Genomic DNA, 14,829 nt, shown 5'->3' with positions numbered 1-14,829 from the left:
CGCACCTCCGCCAATCAGCGAGAGCTCCGCTGAGAGCGGGGCGGAGCCACCGGCGCAGGCGCGCTACGGCCCTGCGGAGCGCGTGGCGGGAGGAGCCAGGCCCCGCCCCTCCCGTTGCCCCGCCCCCGCCCCGTTCCCGGTCTCACGCCGCCGCTGCCGCCGCATCCCCGACCCGCGGCGCAGCACAGCCAGGACGCCACGGCCGGTCACAGTCTTTCCGCTTTAATCGGAACGGCGGTGGGGGGTGGGACCCCCCAACACAGCATGGGAACCCCCGGGACAGTGGGAGTGCAGCCACCCCCGGCACCGGGACCGCTTGGGGGCACGAATTCTCCTCCGGCACAGGCACCTTAGGAGCGTATCCCGCCGGCACCAGGACCCTCGGCACCCCAGGGTTCATGTCCCTCCCCGGGCACCGGAACCCCCGGGAGCAGCCCCAGGGAGGGGCCAGGCCGTATTCCCAGGAAAAGCTCCGTGGGCACGGCCAGCAGCTCGGGCAGGACCGCACCCGAGGGGCTTCTGCACGCCGAGTGCATGGGGGGATGCTGCCAGCAGGGACGGAGGCACTGGGAGCCCCCGAGGTAGCTGAGCCCCCACTCCCACACAGCCCCTGTGTGCAGACAAGGTGTGGGCGCCTGCTCGGGACTCCGGGGCCCCCGGGGGACACAGTCCAGGGCCCAGCGCTCCTCTTCAGCCGCAGTGGGCAGGCCCCACGTGCCCCCGATACGCTGAGGGGGCTGGATGCAGAGTCCTCCACGTCCCTGGTGGCTCGGGCGGGCTCTGAGGTTCCCAGGCGCGGCTCCAGGTCCCACGTGTCCCCGGTGCTGGTCCGGGCCGCGCTATCTGCGGTACATGGCGAAGGCCACAAAGGTGACAAGCAGGGTGAGGCCGGCCAGGCAGGTGGTGGCGGTGGCGGTGAAGACGTGTCGGTGCTGCAGCTGCAGGTACCAGAGCAGGGCCAGCAGCAGCACGAAGAGGGGCAGCGCCAGGCTGCCCACGCCCAGTGCGGCGGGCGCGGGGCTGCGGGGACCAGGGGTGCCGGGAGCCGTGGGGGCCGCGCTGGGTGGGGACAGGTGGCAGTGCAGGACGCTCAGGTGGCCCAGGTGCAGCCCTGCCAGGCTCTGGGCATCGTCACGCAGCAGCTGCCCCTGGTAGATCAACCGCACCTGCTGCTCCTGCCCCGGGAAGTAGGTCCTGGAGGAGACGGGGACAGCAGTCACACTGCTGACAGGACTGACCCCTCTCCTGTGCCCACTGTGAGCCCTCACGCCACCCGCGCCCAGCTGAGCCTGTGTGTCCCGGTCAGCCACCCCAAGTGTCATCCACATCCTATGAACGTGCCCGCCCTGAGCCCCCACCCTGCCCCGCACGCCTGACCCCGCACGCTTGTGCCCGCCCAGCTGCCACCTGCCAGGACAGTCCCTCTGTTCACCCCCTGCCAACGCACCCACCACGGCCCTCCAGCCCTGCCCTGCCCGCACACCCGGGCGTGCGTGTGCCCATCAGCCAGCCCAGGCGTCCCTGCCAGCACGGGCTGTCCCACGGCCCCGCCGCCCGGGCACGGGCCGCTTGTCCCGGGCCAGCGCTGTCCCCGCCAGGGGCTGCGGGGAGGGCAGGGACGCCCGGCGGGGCCCGGGACCGGCCGCCCCGGCCCGCACGCCCTCACCTCTTGAGCGTACCGACGGTGTCCCCGGGGCGCACCCGCGCCAAGCGCTCCGTGTCGTTCAGGAACTTGAGCCGCAGCACCAGCGTGGGCTCGGCGGGGCCCTCGGCGGTGCCCGCGGGAGCGCTCCGGTGCCGCGGCCCCGCCGCCTCATCGGAGGCCGCCGCTGCTTCGGCCGGGGCCGGGGCCGGGGCCGGGCTCGGGGCCGGGGCCGAGGCCTTGCGCTCGGCGGGGGCCGTGCTCGGGGCCGCCTCAGCCGCCGGCGCCGCGGGCTCGGGGGCGCGCGTGGAGGCCCAGGCGAGCCCCAGCACGGCGGCCGCCAGCAGCAGCGCGAACAGCACCGTCACCTCATCGCCGACGCCCTCGATGAGCGCCATGGCGGTGGCAGGCGCGGGGGTCGCACCGGGAGAGGGCACCGGGCGGGCGCGGCCTCAGCCCGCGGGGCCGCGGGGAACCGGGGCCGCGGCCGCACCGGGCCGGGCTCGGGCCGCCATCGCGCCGCTTCCGGCCAGGCGCGGGGGGCCATGGGACGTGTAGTCCTGGCGGTAGGAGCCGTGGCGGGGTGGGGCGGCGCGCGGAGCACGCCGGGAGCTGTAGTCCCGTCCCGGCGCCAGGCACGCCCGGTGTACTCCCGGTTACTGCCGGCGCACCGGCATTCCCGGTGCGATCCCAGCCCCTCCGACACTCCCGGCGTTATTGCAGTAACCTGCAGGGTGTTCCCACACAGTTCCAGTGTGGTCACAGTTTTACCCAGCATGGGCCCAGCTGCTCCAAATACCATCCCAGTTGCTGCCAGCATGGGTTCAGTCACTCCTGGTGTAATTCTAATTAACCCAGTTAACCCCAGTGTGATGCCATTTGTCCCCAGTGTAGTTCCAGTTGCTAGCAGTCACCCCCAGAATGGCTCCAGTCACTCCCAGATACTCTAGATACTTCCTGGTTTAAATTCCTGTGCGTGTGTCACTTGGGGACAAGGGCAGTGGTGGCCAGGGCCATGCTGAGGGTGGGCAAGCTCAGGCATCTCTGAGAGTTCTACCCTCAGTGATTCTGGAGCTGTGAATCTCCAGGAGTGACCAAAGCTACCTGCAGGCTCTGATTAAAATCTTTTATATTAGGTGAAACATTCTTAATTTTAGGTTAAAAATTGTTAATTTTAGGTGAAAATGTCTTATTTTTTTGCTAGAAATTATTCATTTTAGGCGAAAGATTCTTAATTTTAAGTGAAAAGTTCTTGGTTTTATGTCAACAAATCTTACTTTTAGGTGAAGAGGTCCATCCACGGAAATACTGCAACAGGGATGGGGGAGATGGGAACAAAATGATTCTCCCATACAGGACCATTGTGGATGGAAGGAAAATTCTGGACAACAATGTCCCCTGTTCCCAGAATGTCCCCTCTATGGGTCTCTCACTGGTGTGGCACTGACATTTCCTGGGATAAGATCACGAGGATTTTATCCTCCATATTATTTGTCCTGGGAAAAAATCAGGGTGAAATCAGGATAAAACCGGGAGGCATCAGCGTGCCAGGGCAGCCCCTTCCTGCTGAGGGTACGTGGGGTTGAGGGCCTCTGGGAGGGGAGTCACGGTTTCCGTGCTGGGATTCCGGGTGGGAAGGAGGGGCTGCAGGGCAGGATCCCCGAGAGAGGCAAAGCCCGAGGAGGGGCTGCAGGGGAAGATCCCCAAGCGGGGCAAAGCCCGAGGAGGGGCTGCAGGGCAGGATCCCCGAGAGAGGCAAAGCCCATCTGGGCCGGAGCTGCCCAGCAGATCCCAGCGCTGTCGGGGCAGTGGATGTGGCACAGCAGCAGATCTGAACCGTGGCTGATCTGTGCAGGCACAGAACCAGGATTTACCCTTCCCGACGGTGGAATGAGCCTGAATCCACTGCTGCAGGAGTTGTGTCTGCTCAGATTTGAGGGTTTATCCAGCGGTTCATCCCCTCCCAGATAATCCCAGTGTCTGGTTGTCACTGTGGATTTGTCTGCCTTCAGCTCCCAGAGAGTGAGACTTTTCCATCCTCCCTGTCTCGATTAAGAAGCTGTTTAATATTCCCCTGAAAGCTCTTCCTAGTCACCTTCAGTTCCCAGGAAAGCGGAGTGGACTGTGCTCCTCAGCTCTGCAGCCCGGAGCCAGGCAGCGTTTGTGTTGCCGTGCCCAGGGCTGCTCTGGGTCCCTTGGAGTTTTGATGCTCTCCTGAAGGAGCGGTGAGCTGAAGCCATGGCCAGTCCCGGGGGTGGGAACGCTCTGCCCTGCCCTGCCCGGGCTCTGTGGGCGGCAGAGGGGTGGTCAGCAGGGTGGGGACCCCCGCAGTGGCACCCAAAGGTGTCCCAGCCCCTTCCTGCAGTTCTGCCGTGCTGTGACGGTGGCTCTGCCCTCCCAGGGCACAGCGGAACCCGGCAGTGCCCGGCCCCCGGGCTGGCACTGCTGCGACCCGAGAAACACCCTGAGGGGCTGGAGTGTGTCCAGGGACTGGAGCTGGGAAGGGGCTGGAGCCCCAGGAGGGGCTGAGGGAGCTGGGCAGGGCCTCAGCCTGGAGCAAAGGGGGATCAGGGGGGACCTTGTGGCTCTGCACAGCTCCTGACAGGAGGGGACAGCCGGGGGGGTCGGGCTTTGCGCCAGGGAACAGGGACAGGGCAAGTGGAAACAGCTTCAAGTTGTGCCAGGGGAGGTTTTGGATATTGGGGAAAATATTTTCATGAGAAGGGCTGCCCCACTGTGTTTCTGCCAGCGTTCATGGTCCCCTCCTTCTGGTTCCTCTTCATTCACCATTTCACCTTTCCTCAGTGTTTCTCCACGTTTCTGCCCCCATGACTGGGCTGAGCCCCCCTCCTGTCCCTCAGGCCTTGCTGGGATTGCTGGCCCTGAGCTCTGGTCAGGACCTCCACCGTGCCCAGGGGGGTTTAATCCACCTTGTTCCATTTTCAGCCTCTTTCCCAGAGCCCACATATTCAGAGTCCAGCTGCTCTGGGGCTGTGGCCAGAGAGGGGTCACAGAGGGATTCTGCCCCAGTGGGGCACTGGGGACACCGGGACACCACCCTAGACATGGGTGTCCACCCTGTGGTGTCCCTGGCTCGCGCGGAGGCAGCGCTGGAGAGGGTCCCGGGGCCCTGGAGTGTCAGGCGGACACCTGGAGTGGGACAGGTCCCAGCTGCCCCCAACATCCACGCGCTGGCCTGCGGCATCGCGGGGGTGGCAGAGAGCCGCGGTCCCGGCGGGTCACGCTGCGGGGCCGGCAGCCGCGCCGCGTCCCGGCACAGCGCGGGGCCGTGGGCTCCGCGTGGGACCCGCCGGAGCCGCAGCGAGCGCGGCAGCCGCCGAGCGGCGGGAGTCGGGGCGCGCCGCACAGCGCTGCTGCGGGTCTGGGTGGCACCAGCGGCACCCCCGTGCTGCAGAGCGAGATTAGAGAGCCGCAGCTATTCCGGGGAAAGCTGCTGCCTGAGCCGCCGCCCGGAGAGAGCTGTCCCTGCCACTGCAGGGCGACGTGAACACCTCTCTCCCGCAGGCAGTGCTGCCGCGCAGCAAAGCGCCGATGTGTTCGGAACAGGAGCCGCAGCTCTGCTGGGTGCACCGGAGGACAGCAGCCCGAGCTCCCGGAGACGGACGGAGTTTCCTACTCCCCTTAGTCTGGGGGAGAGGAGCAGGGTCCCCAGCCGGGTCCCCAACTGTGCTCTCAGCTCTCACAACAGACATGTCCCCACAGAAAGAAAGCCCCGGTTTTTATTGCAAGACTGATCCAACACCTCCGTGTCTCAGCGCTCTGAGGAGCCACAAAGCCCTGGAGAGCTCCCGGGCCCCCTCTCTGCCCATTTTGCTCGGGCAATGACTGAAGCTCAGCTCTGCGCCTTGGCCCCCCCTCAGCTCTGTTCTGGGGGTGCTGCTCTCTAGCCCCGCGTCCTGGGTGGACATTGGGGGTCTGCTGTGGGGACCCTCCTGCTGCCCCACATGGGCCTGGCACTGTCTGGTGTCACGGAATGGTTTGGGTGGGATGGGCCCTTCACAGCCATCCTGCTCCACCCCACTGCCATGGGCACCACAGGTACCAGGGTCTGGGGCTGGGAGCAGCAGCACGAAAAGGAGGGGGAGGAAGAGGAGGAGGAGGTAGTGAAGGAGGTGGCAGCTCCTCTTGGCAGCGGTGCCGGTTTGAGGCACTCACGAAGTGCAGCCTCAGATGGAAGGGCTGCAGATGGAGCAGAGAAAGTTCAGGATCTGAGCTGAAATCCATCCTGAAAAGCAGTTCACATCTTCAAGTGGCCCGTGTCTGCAGAAGGCAGGTGGTTGCCCATGCCTGAGGGAATGTCTGCTCCTGAAAGCCTCGGCTTGTCCCCACCCGCTCCTGCCTTTTCAGCAGATTGGACTCATCTCCTGGGTTTTCCCATCCCTTTGCTAAGCCCCAGTTCCATCTGTTTGCTCTGCTCCCTCTGCACCTCTGCGATGCTCCAGGCTCCAGTTCCCCTGTACTGGTCCCGGGGCTGACTGGGGGTCCTGCTCCACAGGGGCTGGCAGGGACAGGGCCCATCAGCACAGGCCTGGGCTGGGCAATGCTCCATCCCACGTCTGCCCGTGCCTCAGCCCTGCCCTGTGCCCTGGGTCCTGTGTCCTGTGCCCTGTGCCACGTGCCCTGGGTCCTGTGCCCTGTACACTGTGCCCTGGGTCCTGTGTCTCAGCTCTGTGCCCTGTGCCCTGTGTTCTGTGCCCTGTGTCTCAGCCCTGTGTCCTGTTCCCTGTGCCCTGTGTCTCAGTCCAGCGCCATGTCCTGTGCCCAGTGCCCCGTGCCCTGCTGGCTGCTGGGAGGCGCAGGGACCGTGGGGTCTGTGCAGGGGGTGCTGGTGGCCCAAGGAGAGCCGAGCTGTCAGCTCAGGGTGGCCTGAGCCGTGGGGATGAGCAGCCGGGGCTGCAGGGCCACACATCCCTGCCAGGGGAGAAGGAAGAAGAGCAGGTAAGAGGGAGGAGGAGCAGGAGGCAAAGGAGGAGAAAGAAGAGGAGGAGGAGGGGTCAGGGGATGTGGGGTGGCCAGAGCCCACCTGTCAAGGGAAAGCTCTGGGCTGCTGCTTCAGCCAGGTGAGGGTGAGGGAGGGATGCGGGATGATGTCCCTTCCCTCACCTGGGATAAATCCTGGAATCCCCGACTGAGGGTGATGGGGGGAGGCAGCTGCGTGTGGGCTGTCTGGACATTCAAAGTTGCTGAAATGGAGACAATTTAGAAATGTTTATGTGATAACTGACTGAGGGCAGGATTTAGTGGGATCCTGAGGAGAAATTCTTCCCTGTCAGGGTGGCGAGGCCCTGGCACGGGTTCCCCAGAGAAGCTGCGGCTGCCCTGTTCCTGGAAGTATTCCAGGCTGGGCTGGAGGGGGTGTGGGGCAACCTGGTCTGGTAGAAGGTGTGCCTGTCTGCAGAGGAGTGGAACTGGATGGGTTTTAAGGTCCCTTCCCACTTAAACTATCCTGGGATGATGATGATGCTGAGGATGATGGAAGAAGATGGAGAAAAAGGCCATAAGCAAGGACCAAGAGACCCAAACAAAAAACAGGCTGGAGAAAGGCCATTGCACAGCCAGGCACTGTTGTGCTGAGGTGCTGGGATGGCCTTGCATAATCCATGTGGACGTAATCCCCTCAGACATGTCAGGGAAGCTCCTGCTGAGCAGAGCTAGGACTGATCTTTCAAAGACCTTTGGAAACCTTGGGAAGCATGGAAGGTGAGGGGAGCATGGTTCTGTAACAGATACAGATTTTCTACATGCTTTCAAAAAACCCACATAGAAGTTATTTTCTAGTAAAGCCATTCTCGTGGCAGAGGCAGTTAGGATGCACTCAAGGAATCCTGAAGGGCGCAAGAGGGAGGGGGAGAGGGCAGGGAGGTGCTTCTCCCACCCACACACCCAGCACCCACTGCCGAGTCACAGAGGATTCCGGAGCCGGGAGGCATTTAGAAACTTTCCAGAGATCCCTCCTCCTCCTTTTCCTCCTTGCTGTCCTCTTCCTCCTCGGCTTCTTCCTCCTCTAACCTTTCCCACCATCACCCAGAGAAGGGCAGAGGGTGGAAAGCAGCCTCCAGCTGCCCCCTAAGCCCCCCTGGAACTGGGGTATTGCTGCACACCGTGACTCTGGTCCCAGTGGGACTGAGGGAGAAATCCATTGGAATCTGGTTCTCTCAGCTACTCACCTTTATGTTCCTTCTCCTCTCCCAAATTCCACTTTTTAATTTAATCTGCCAGGGCCCACGATCCTGTTTTTTCTCAACCATTTGGAAGATTTCAGCTAGTCCCCAGCGATGCCCCAGTGAGCTCCACTGGCTCCCACGGTGCTGCCAGCCCTGTGCCCATCTGGAGCCTTCCCGTGCCCCGGGTCACCCCATGCAAGCTGCCTTAGGGATGGGCACAGCGGGAGGGGTGTAACCAGACCCTGCCCAACAGACATCCCCTGAGATGGCTGGACTGCCACCATGGTGGTCACCACGAGGCAGTTCCACCGTCGTGCCAGCCCTGCCCGGAGTGGCCTGGAGCAGCCGGTACTGAGAGTACGGGCCGGGGGAAGCACTTGGCCTGTGGGCAGGGGGTCACCAGGGAAGAGACCCCACCACAGTGGGGCAGCCGTGGGTGGGCACCCAGGAGCTCCTTGGGACTGGTCATGTTCCACAGCTTCATTAGTGACCTTGGGGTGATTAACGACAAAATTACCTCTGGAATGCAGCTGGAGGCAGGGCTGGGGCAGGGGGTTCCCAGGCTGGCACAGGGGTCTCCAGGCTGGCACAGGGGGGCTCCCAGGCTCACCCAGGAGGGTTCCCAGGCTGGCCCAGGAGGGTTCCCAGGCTGGCCCAGGGGTCTCCAGGCTGGCACAGGGGGGTTCCCAGGCTCGCCCAGGGGTCTCCAGGCTGGCCCAGGAGTCTCCAGGCTGGCACAGGGGGGTTTCCAGGCTCGCCCAGGAGGGTTCCCAGGCTGGCACAGGGGTCTCCAGGGCCGGGGAGAGCGTGGGCATGGGCAGCCGCACAACAGCGGCGCTGCCGCCGCGGTGTCTGGGATGGCCGCGGCGGGATGCTGAGGCACGGGGGCCGACACTCGGAGCCGGGCGGGGGCCGGGCAGGGGTCAAGCGCCCATGCCCGTGGTGCCGGGCGGGCAGGGGCCGCGGCGGAGCGGGGCAGGACCGGGCAGCGGCAGCGCTCCGCTCCCCCTCCTGGTGCCGGCTCCCCCGGCTCTCGGTCCCGGGCCCCGCTCCCCCTCCGGATGCCGGTGTCCCCTCTCCTCTGCCCTCGCCGGTGCCGGCTCCGCTCCCCGCTCTGCCCACCCCGTCCCCCCGCTCCCCGCCCGCCGCGGGGCCGGTCCCGCTGACGCGGGCGGGGCGGGGCGGAGCCGGCGGGAGGCGGTCGGGGGCGGCGGCGGAGCCCGGGGGACCCGCGGACGGACGCGGCTGCGGCCATGCAGCGGCTGTCCGGAGCCCCGCGCCGCTGACCGGCCCCGCCGCCGCCGCGATGAACTTCCCGGGCGGCGCCGGGCAGAGCCCCGGGCAGCAGCAGAGCCTGGCGGCGCCGGGCGGGCCGGTGCCGGTGCCCGTGCCCGGGCCCTCGGGGCCGCAGCCCGGCGGGCCGCCCCCGCCGCAGTTCGGGCTCTCCAACTCGGCCGCGATCCGCGCCGAAATCGGGCGCTTCGAGTCCGTGCACCCCAATATCTACGCGATCTACGACCTGATCGAGCGCGTGGAGGACCTGGCGCTGCAGAGCCAGATCCGCGAGCACGTCATCTCCATCGAGGGTGAGCACCGGGCACCGGGCACCGCGCGGGTCACCGGCGGGCGGCACCGGCCCGGCCGCGCCGCCGCCTTTGTCCCCGCCGCCGCCGCACCTCGCCCGCTGCCGCCCGCGGGGCCCGGCCCGGCTCGGCCCTGCCCGCGGCACCGGGATCGCGGCGGGCCCCGCGGCGGCGGGGCCGGGGGCGCGGGGCCGGCGCGGCCTGCGCGGGGCCGGGGCTCACGGGCGCTGCGGCCCCGCCGCCGCCGCGGGGCCGGGCGCGCCGGGAGGGAGGCAGCCGAGGGGACACACTCGGCAGCCGCCCCCGCCCCGGCCCCGCTCCCGGCCCCGCTCCCGGCCCCGCTCCCGGCCCCGCTCCCGGCCCCGCTCCCGGCCCCGCGGCGATGGTGGTCGCGGCCGGGCCTGCGCAGGGCCGGGGACTCCGCCCGCGGCCTCTGCCGGGAGCGGCGGGCGGGGGCGGGCGCTGGTCCGGCATCGGGCGGGGGGGGTTTGGACTCAGCGGCGGCGGGGAGCGGGATCCGCCGGAGCCCGTTAACATTAGAAATGCAGAACACTGCGGCCCGGGCACCGGGAGCCGGCAGCGAGGGGAGGGATGGAGCTGAAGAACTGCAGAGGAGCTGGGGAAATGTAATGGAGCCGAGGGGCTGCGATGGAATTGGGGGGCTGCGATGGAGCCGAGGGGCTGCGATGGGGCTGGGGACTGCCGTGGGTGAGGGGCCGCGATGCAGCCGAGGGGCTGAGATGAAGGGGGGCTGGGATGGAGCCAGGATGGGCGAGTGGCTGCGGTGGAGCCGAGGGGAGGGGAAGGTTGATCGTGCTGTGCTCAGGCCCACTGTGGGCCGGCAGGCTGGTTGTAGCCCCCCAGCCTAAGGGTCCCTCTGACCTCGGTGAGCCCAAGCATCCAGGAATCTGCAGCCGGCCCACTGCAGGGAAGGCAGGGCCGTGAGTGCCCTTGGTCTATGTGAGGAGCCCCAGTCCAGCTCGGTGCTTGCCGGGCACTGCCGTTTCACTGCCCTGGGTTTTGTTGTCCCAGCTTGGTGGCAGTGTGCTCAGCTCCATTCCTGCTGCCTCATGCCAGGAATGTCACTGCAGGGGCACAGGAGGTAGTTCTGGGGAATGGTAGGCACGCTATAGGGGTGCTGGCCACCATGGTAATGCTGCATGTGAGCAGCAGCCTGGGTGCTTCTCCAGAGGCCTGCATCCCACTTTGGTCCTTTTGAGTTTCTGTGGAAAGGAGGAAAGGAAGATGGCTTGTAAGAAGAGTCAGGCCTGTAACAGAAAAGGTTGCATGGATTGAAGGACTGTAAATATCAGAATTTGTTTTATTAGCATCATGGTGCAAGGACAAAGAAGACTCAGTGGGGTAAAGACAGGGAGGATGTAAAACCCTGTGCTGATGCTGGAGGGTCCTTTCTACATCTGTGGAGGTATTCAGCCACAGAAAGCTGTTGGGCTGATGGAACTGGAGGAGAGGAAAGGAGCTCGGGCTGGATGGAGATGGGTGGGAGGGCAAGGCTGGCACAGGCCATGGCAGTGGCTCAGTCCGATATGTTGGGGTCCCATCAGTCCCAGTGGGCTGGTGGGGGAGGACTGTGCTCTGCCCGTTCCCATGGGTTCCTGCAGCTCTCCCTTGTTTGTGCCTCTGATGACAGCTGTGCTGGGAGCCCCGAGGTCACTGGTGACATGATTTTACCTTGTGTGAGGTTCCTGCACTGTGGGACACAGGAGCTGCCAGCTGAGGCACGGCGGGGCTGTGCCTGAGGTGCTCCCAGGGCCACCTCTGTGGGCAGAGCCATGGCGGGCACCGTGTCCCTGCCCCTTGTCCCTCAGCAGGCCGCGGAGCCGCGCGGGTGCCGGGCGCGTGTCCCGTCCTGCGCCCCAGCCCCGGCGGCGGGTGCTGGGCACGCTGGTGGGAGGCGCACGTCTCTTAGCAACTCCTCTGCTGCGTGGTTCCTCCTGGAGCTGGGAAGGTGTGAACACACACACCAGCCTCCTGTGTGCTGCTGCTGAGGTGCTCGGGGCTTCCCAAAGCACCCTGTGTCACCCAGAATGAGGGCTGAGGGTGCCCTGCCCCTGGCTGGCCGTGACATGGCTCACCTGTGTCCACGGGGCTGTGGGATGATGCCAGAGGCTGCATGTCCTCGGGGACTTTGCCTGCTCAAGCCACAGCCTCTTCCTGCCTCTTCTGAGCCTTCCCTGTGGATTTGAGCAGGAATCCCTCAGATTTCCTTGTCTGGGCTGCATTCCCTTAATACCTGCCAGGCACTGGGATGAGTCCTGATCCTGGTGAAATGTGTGCTGTGTTTACACAGTTACCTGTGGCCCGTTACCAGGTGTGTGTGAGTGAATGAACAGGGGTTAATTAATGGCTGGAAGAGCCTTGCTGGAGATGTTATCATTCCGTGGAGTGCCTTGGTCTGGAAGGGAATTTCCTTCTAAACTGCAGGTTTGGGAGTTGATACAGAAATGTCTGAAAGAGGGTTTTGTTTGTTGATGTTCCTGATCTGAAGATCAGAGTTGGTGACTGGAACAATGGTTCGTGGTCTGAAAATCCATGACAGAAATTGCCAGTGAAACCCCAAATTCCATTTCCTAAAATGTGAGCACTGGGCCTTGCAAGGCTTGCTCATGTCCTCCTTCCAGATTCCTTTCCTGTAGGTAATTCCTTCATTTTTGAAGGGGAAAAGTCGAAGGCAGTGCAATGCTGCAGCGGGGCAGGGGGTCCAAGCTGCCCACCCTCTGCCAGGCTGCCAGTGTCCCTGCAGGGCTGTCACTGCAAGGGCGTCACTGTTGCAGCCGTGCCAGCAGTGGAGTCGGGCATTGGCAGGGATGTACAGAACTGGGGGGGTGGGTCTGTGGCAGTGTGGCTCTGCCAAGGAGGGGGTGGAGTGGGTATTGGGGCTGCTGCAGCCAGAGTCCTGCCAGCCCCCCTGGCTTGGGGAGCGAGCCTTTCTTGAGAAGTTTGCAGCCCACGATGGGGTGAGAGCCAGCTGCGCCTGCTCATGGGTCGGCATCGGTGGTGCCACTGTGGGAAGAAAGGGAAATTGCTCTGTTTTGGTCTCCTCCTTGAGCTGGAGCTTTATTCGGAGGCGATGGCGGCTGAGGGGCACTGGGGCTGAGGGAGATGGCAAGTTGGGCTGGTAGCCAGCATCAGCTGCATCACAGGCAGGACCTGGAGGTTTTTGGTAGTTTCTAACCACCAAATTTGGACAGATTTTCAGGGGGCTTACAAAAAGCAATTCTCTCATCCCAGGCTGCTTTCCTTGCCAAATTGTGGAGACTGCTGCAAGCTGCTGAGTTCTATAAAAGATTTTGTATCTGCATAAAGCAAAACGAAACCAACCTGGGGCTGGTGCAGCCCTGCTCACAGTAAATGTGGCCTCCAACATCGTGACTCTGGGACAGGCTGCAGACAGAACCGTATTAATAGAGTTTGTAATTAGAGCAGTAATTGCACAGTGCTTGATTTCTTTCCTAGAAGTGAACTTTGAGCATAGACCAGAACGTGGGTTGGAGGAGGATGAGCAATGCATCTGGGGCGGGGGTTACCTGAGGGACATGCAGGACAGGCTGCGAGCAGCATGGGGCTGCAGGAACCTGCATGCATGGACAGCTGGGAGAGACAGCACCAGCAAGATGGAATAGCGAAAGAAGAGCATGATGTGGGACTGAAGAATGGTTATACAGAGGTTTTCTGGGAGTGTGAAGTGGTGAAGGCAGGAGGGAGAGGTAGATAAGAAGTAGGTGAGATTCCCTCAACAGAGCTTTTGCCAGATGATGGGAATTTTCTTCTGATGTTTGTGGTTGTGCACATGCCTTGCAGCCCATCTAAAGCTCAGCTCTCTGGGAAAGCTTGGAGAGGGTTTGAGCCATGGTGAGGACTCAATGCCCAGGGAGCAGGACCGGGAATCTCTCTGTAGTCAGCTTTACCTGGAGTACATGTTTTTTTCCCTTTATTGTCCTTTCTCACCTCTCCCACCTGCCTCTAAACCCGTGTGGGTTTCCCTCTGCAGTTTAAGAAGCAGGATTAGTTTGGGAAAGCTCTCCTCTACAATTTCCAGCTGTTTCTGCTCTGGCAGAGGCTCAGGATGAGAGAGCCCTGCAGAATGTCTGTGGTGGCTGGGAGCAGCCTGGTTGTCTGTGAGCTCCACATCTGCTCTGCCAGGCAGGGGCTACCCCACTGCTGGCTCTACCTCGCTCCAGGGCCTGGCTGTTGGCTGGGTGTGAGGCCAGCATGGACTGTTGGGTCACTTGGTGTAAATAGCCCATCCCAGGATTTTGGCCTTAAAAAACAAGGCCTCTGGCTGAGGCCTGTTGGAGATACAGACCTGGGCCTCTGCCTCAGGAGTTTACTCCATCATAGCCTGTCTTGCTGTTAATAAGTGCTGTGAATTTTCCAGCTGGCATCTCCAACATCCTGGGTATTTTCTGCATTTTTCTCTGACAAAGGGCTGCCTTGGTACTGGGCATTTTCCTGTTTAAAGCCACTTATACCAGTTACTGAGGCCACTTTGCTGTCTCTCTTTCTCATGGGTTAAATTGGCTGAACTTCATCATTCTGTTCAGTTCCAGCACAAGTCTTCCAGCTCCATGCTCCATCCTTTCCCAAAGTCTTTTGAAACGGCTCCTGATGTGCTGATTCACAAAGCAAACTGAGGCAGGAGCTGCCACTGATGCAGGATCTTCTGGAGGAGGATGAGGACCCTCCTCGCTGGGGGAGCCCCACACTGCCAGGCTGCACTCAGGGCTCACCATGTCTTCACTGTGCTGAATCAGCCTTGAGTAAATTACACCCTTTGGGAAGGAGTGCGTTCTGCTTAGCCAGCTTTTTCCTGCTAATTCCATGACCTCTGCAGAAAACTGCCCTGTTGATGTATGCCTGTGAGTTCCCGAGGGCTGGGAAACCGCAGGCCATGGTGCTGGGGTGCCGTGGGGGGAGCTGCAAACTCCAAAGCCGTTGGCACATGCCTGCTCCAGGGCCGGAGCTGGGCACTCTGGACAGCTGTGTGGCTCGTGCTGTATTACCCCGTCATTCAGGTCATGACCACTCTGACACTGTGGTCTCCAGATCTGCTGGAAGTTAAGTGCAAAGGGGTTAAAAGAGCACAAAATGAGAGGTTGGGCAAATCACAGAACCACAGAATGGTTTGGGTTACAGACCATCTTGTTCCACCCCCTGCCATAGGCAGGGACACCGTCCACTAGACCAGGTTGCCTCAAGCTCCATCCAGTCTGGCCTTGAACACTTCCAGGGATGGGGCAGCCACAGCTTCTCTGGGCAGCTTGTGCCAGGGCTTCACCACCCTGACAAGGAAAAATGTCTTCCCAATATCCCATCTAACCCTGCCTTCTTGTCTGTGAGAAGCCGTTCCCCCTTGTCCTGTCACTCCAGTCCCTTATCCCAAGTCTTCTGCAGTTCT

General features: G+C 62.9%; 2 protein-coding genes across 2 annotated transcripts in view; one reads left to right on the top strand and one right to left on the bottom strand.

Moving 5' to 3' along the window:
• Window positions 1–206: 206 nt before the first annotated feature.
• Window positions 207–2,184, bottom strand: TMUB1 (transmembrane and ubiquitin like domain containing 1). The gene is made up of 2 exons (XM_031504156.3): window positions 1,667–2,184; window positions 207–1,194 (listed from the first exon to the last, which is right to left on the bottom strand). Exons 1-2 carry the CDS (start codon window positions 2,038–2,040, stop codon window positions 840–842), a joined length of 729 nt encoding a protein of 242 aa, XP_031360016.3. The 5' UTR covers window positions 2,041–2,184; the 3' UTR covers window positions 207–839.
• Window positions 2,185–9,018: 6,834 nt separating this feature from the next.
• Window positions 9,019–14,829, top strand: part of AGAP3 (ArfGAP with GTPase domain, ankyrin repeat and PH domain 3) — a 108,624-nt gene continuing 102,813 nt past the window's right edge. Inside the window, exon 1 of the mRNA XM_021538996.3 lies at window positions 9,019–9,413. Within this exon, the coding sequence (XP_021394671.3) occupies window positions 9,134–9,413 (280 nt within the window). The 5' untranslated portion in view covers window positions 9,019–9,133. The remainder of the gene's footprint in view (window positions 9,414–14,829) is intronic.

Source organism: Lonchura striata, chromosome 2, assembly GCF_050655825.1.
Source record: "Lonchura striata isolate lonStrDom1 chromosome 2, ASM5065582v1, whole genome shotgun sequence".
Lineage (NCBI taxonomy): Eukaryota > Metazoa > Chordata > Aves > Passeriformes > Estrildidae > Lonchura > Lonchura striata.
Note: the sequence above shows the minus strand (reverse complement) of the source record. Positions and strands in the feature narration are given on the sequence as shown.

Excerpts from the sequence above, each read along its gene's own strand:
- TMUB1 (XM_031504156.3), bottom strand. The coding sequence starts at position 2,040 with ATGGCGCTCATCGAGGGCGTCGGCGATGAGGTGACGGTGCTGTTCGCG. Across the intron at positions 1,195-1,666 it reads ACCGTCGGTACGCTCAAGAG|GACCTACTTCCCGGGGCAGG; the intron begins GTGAGGGCGTGC and ends CGTCTCCTCCAG.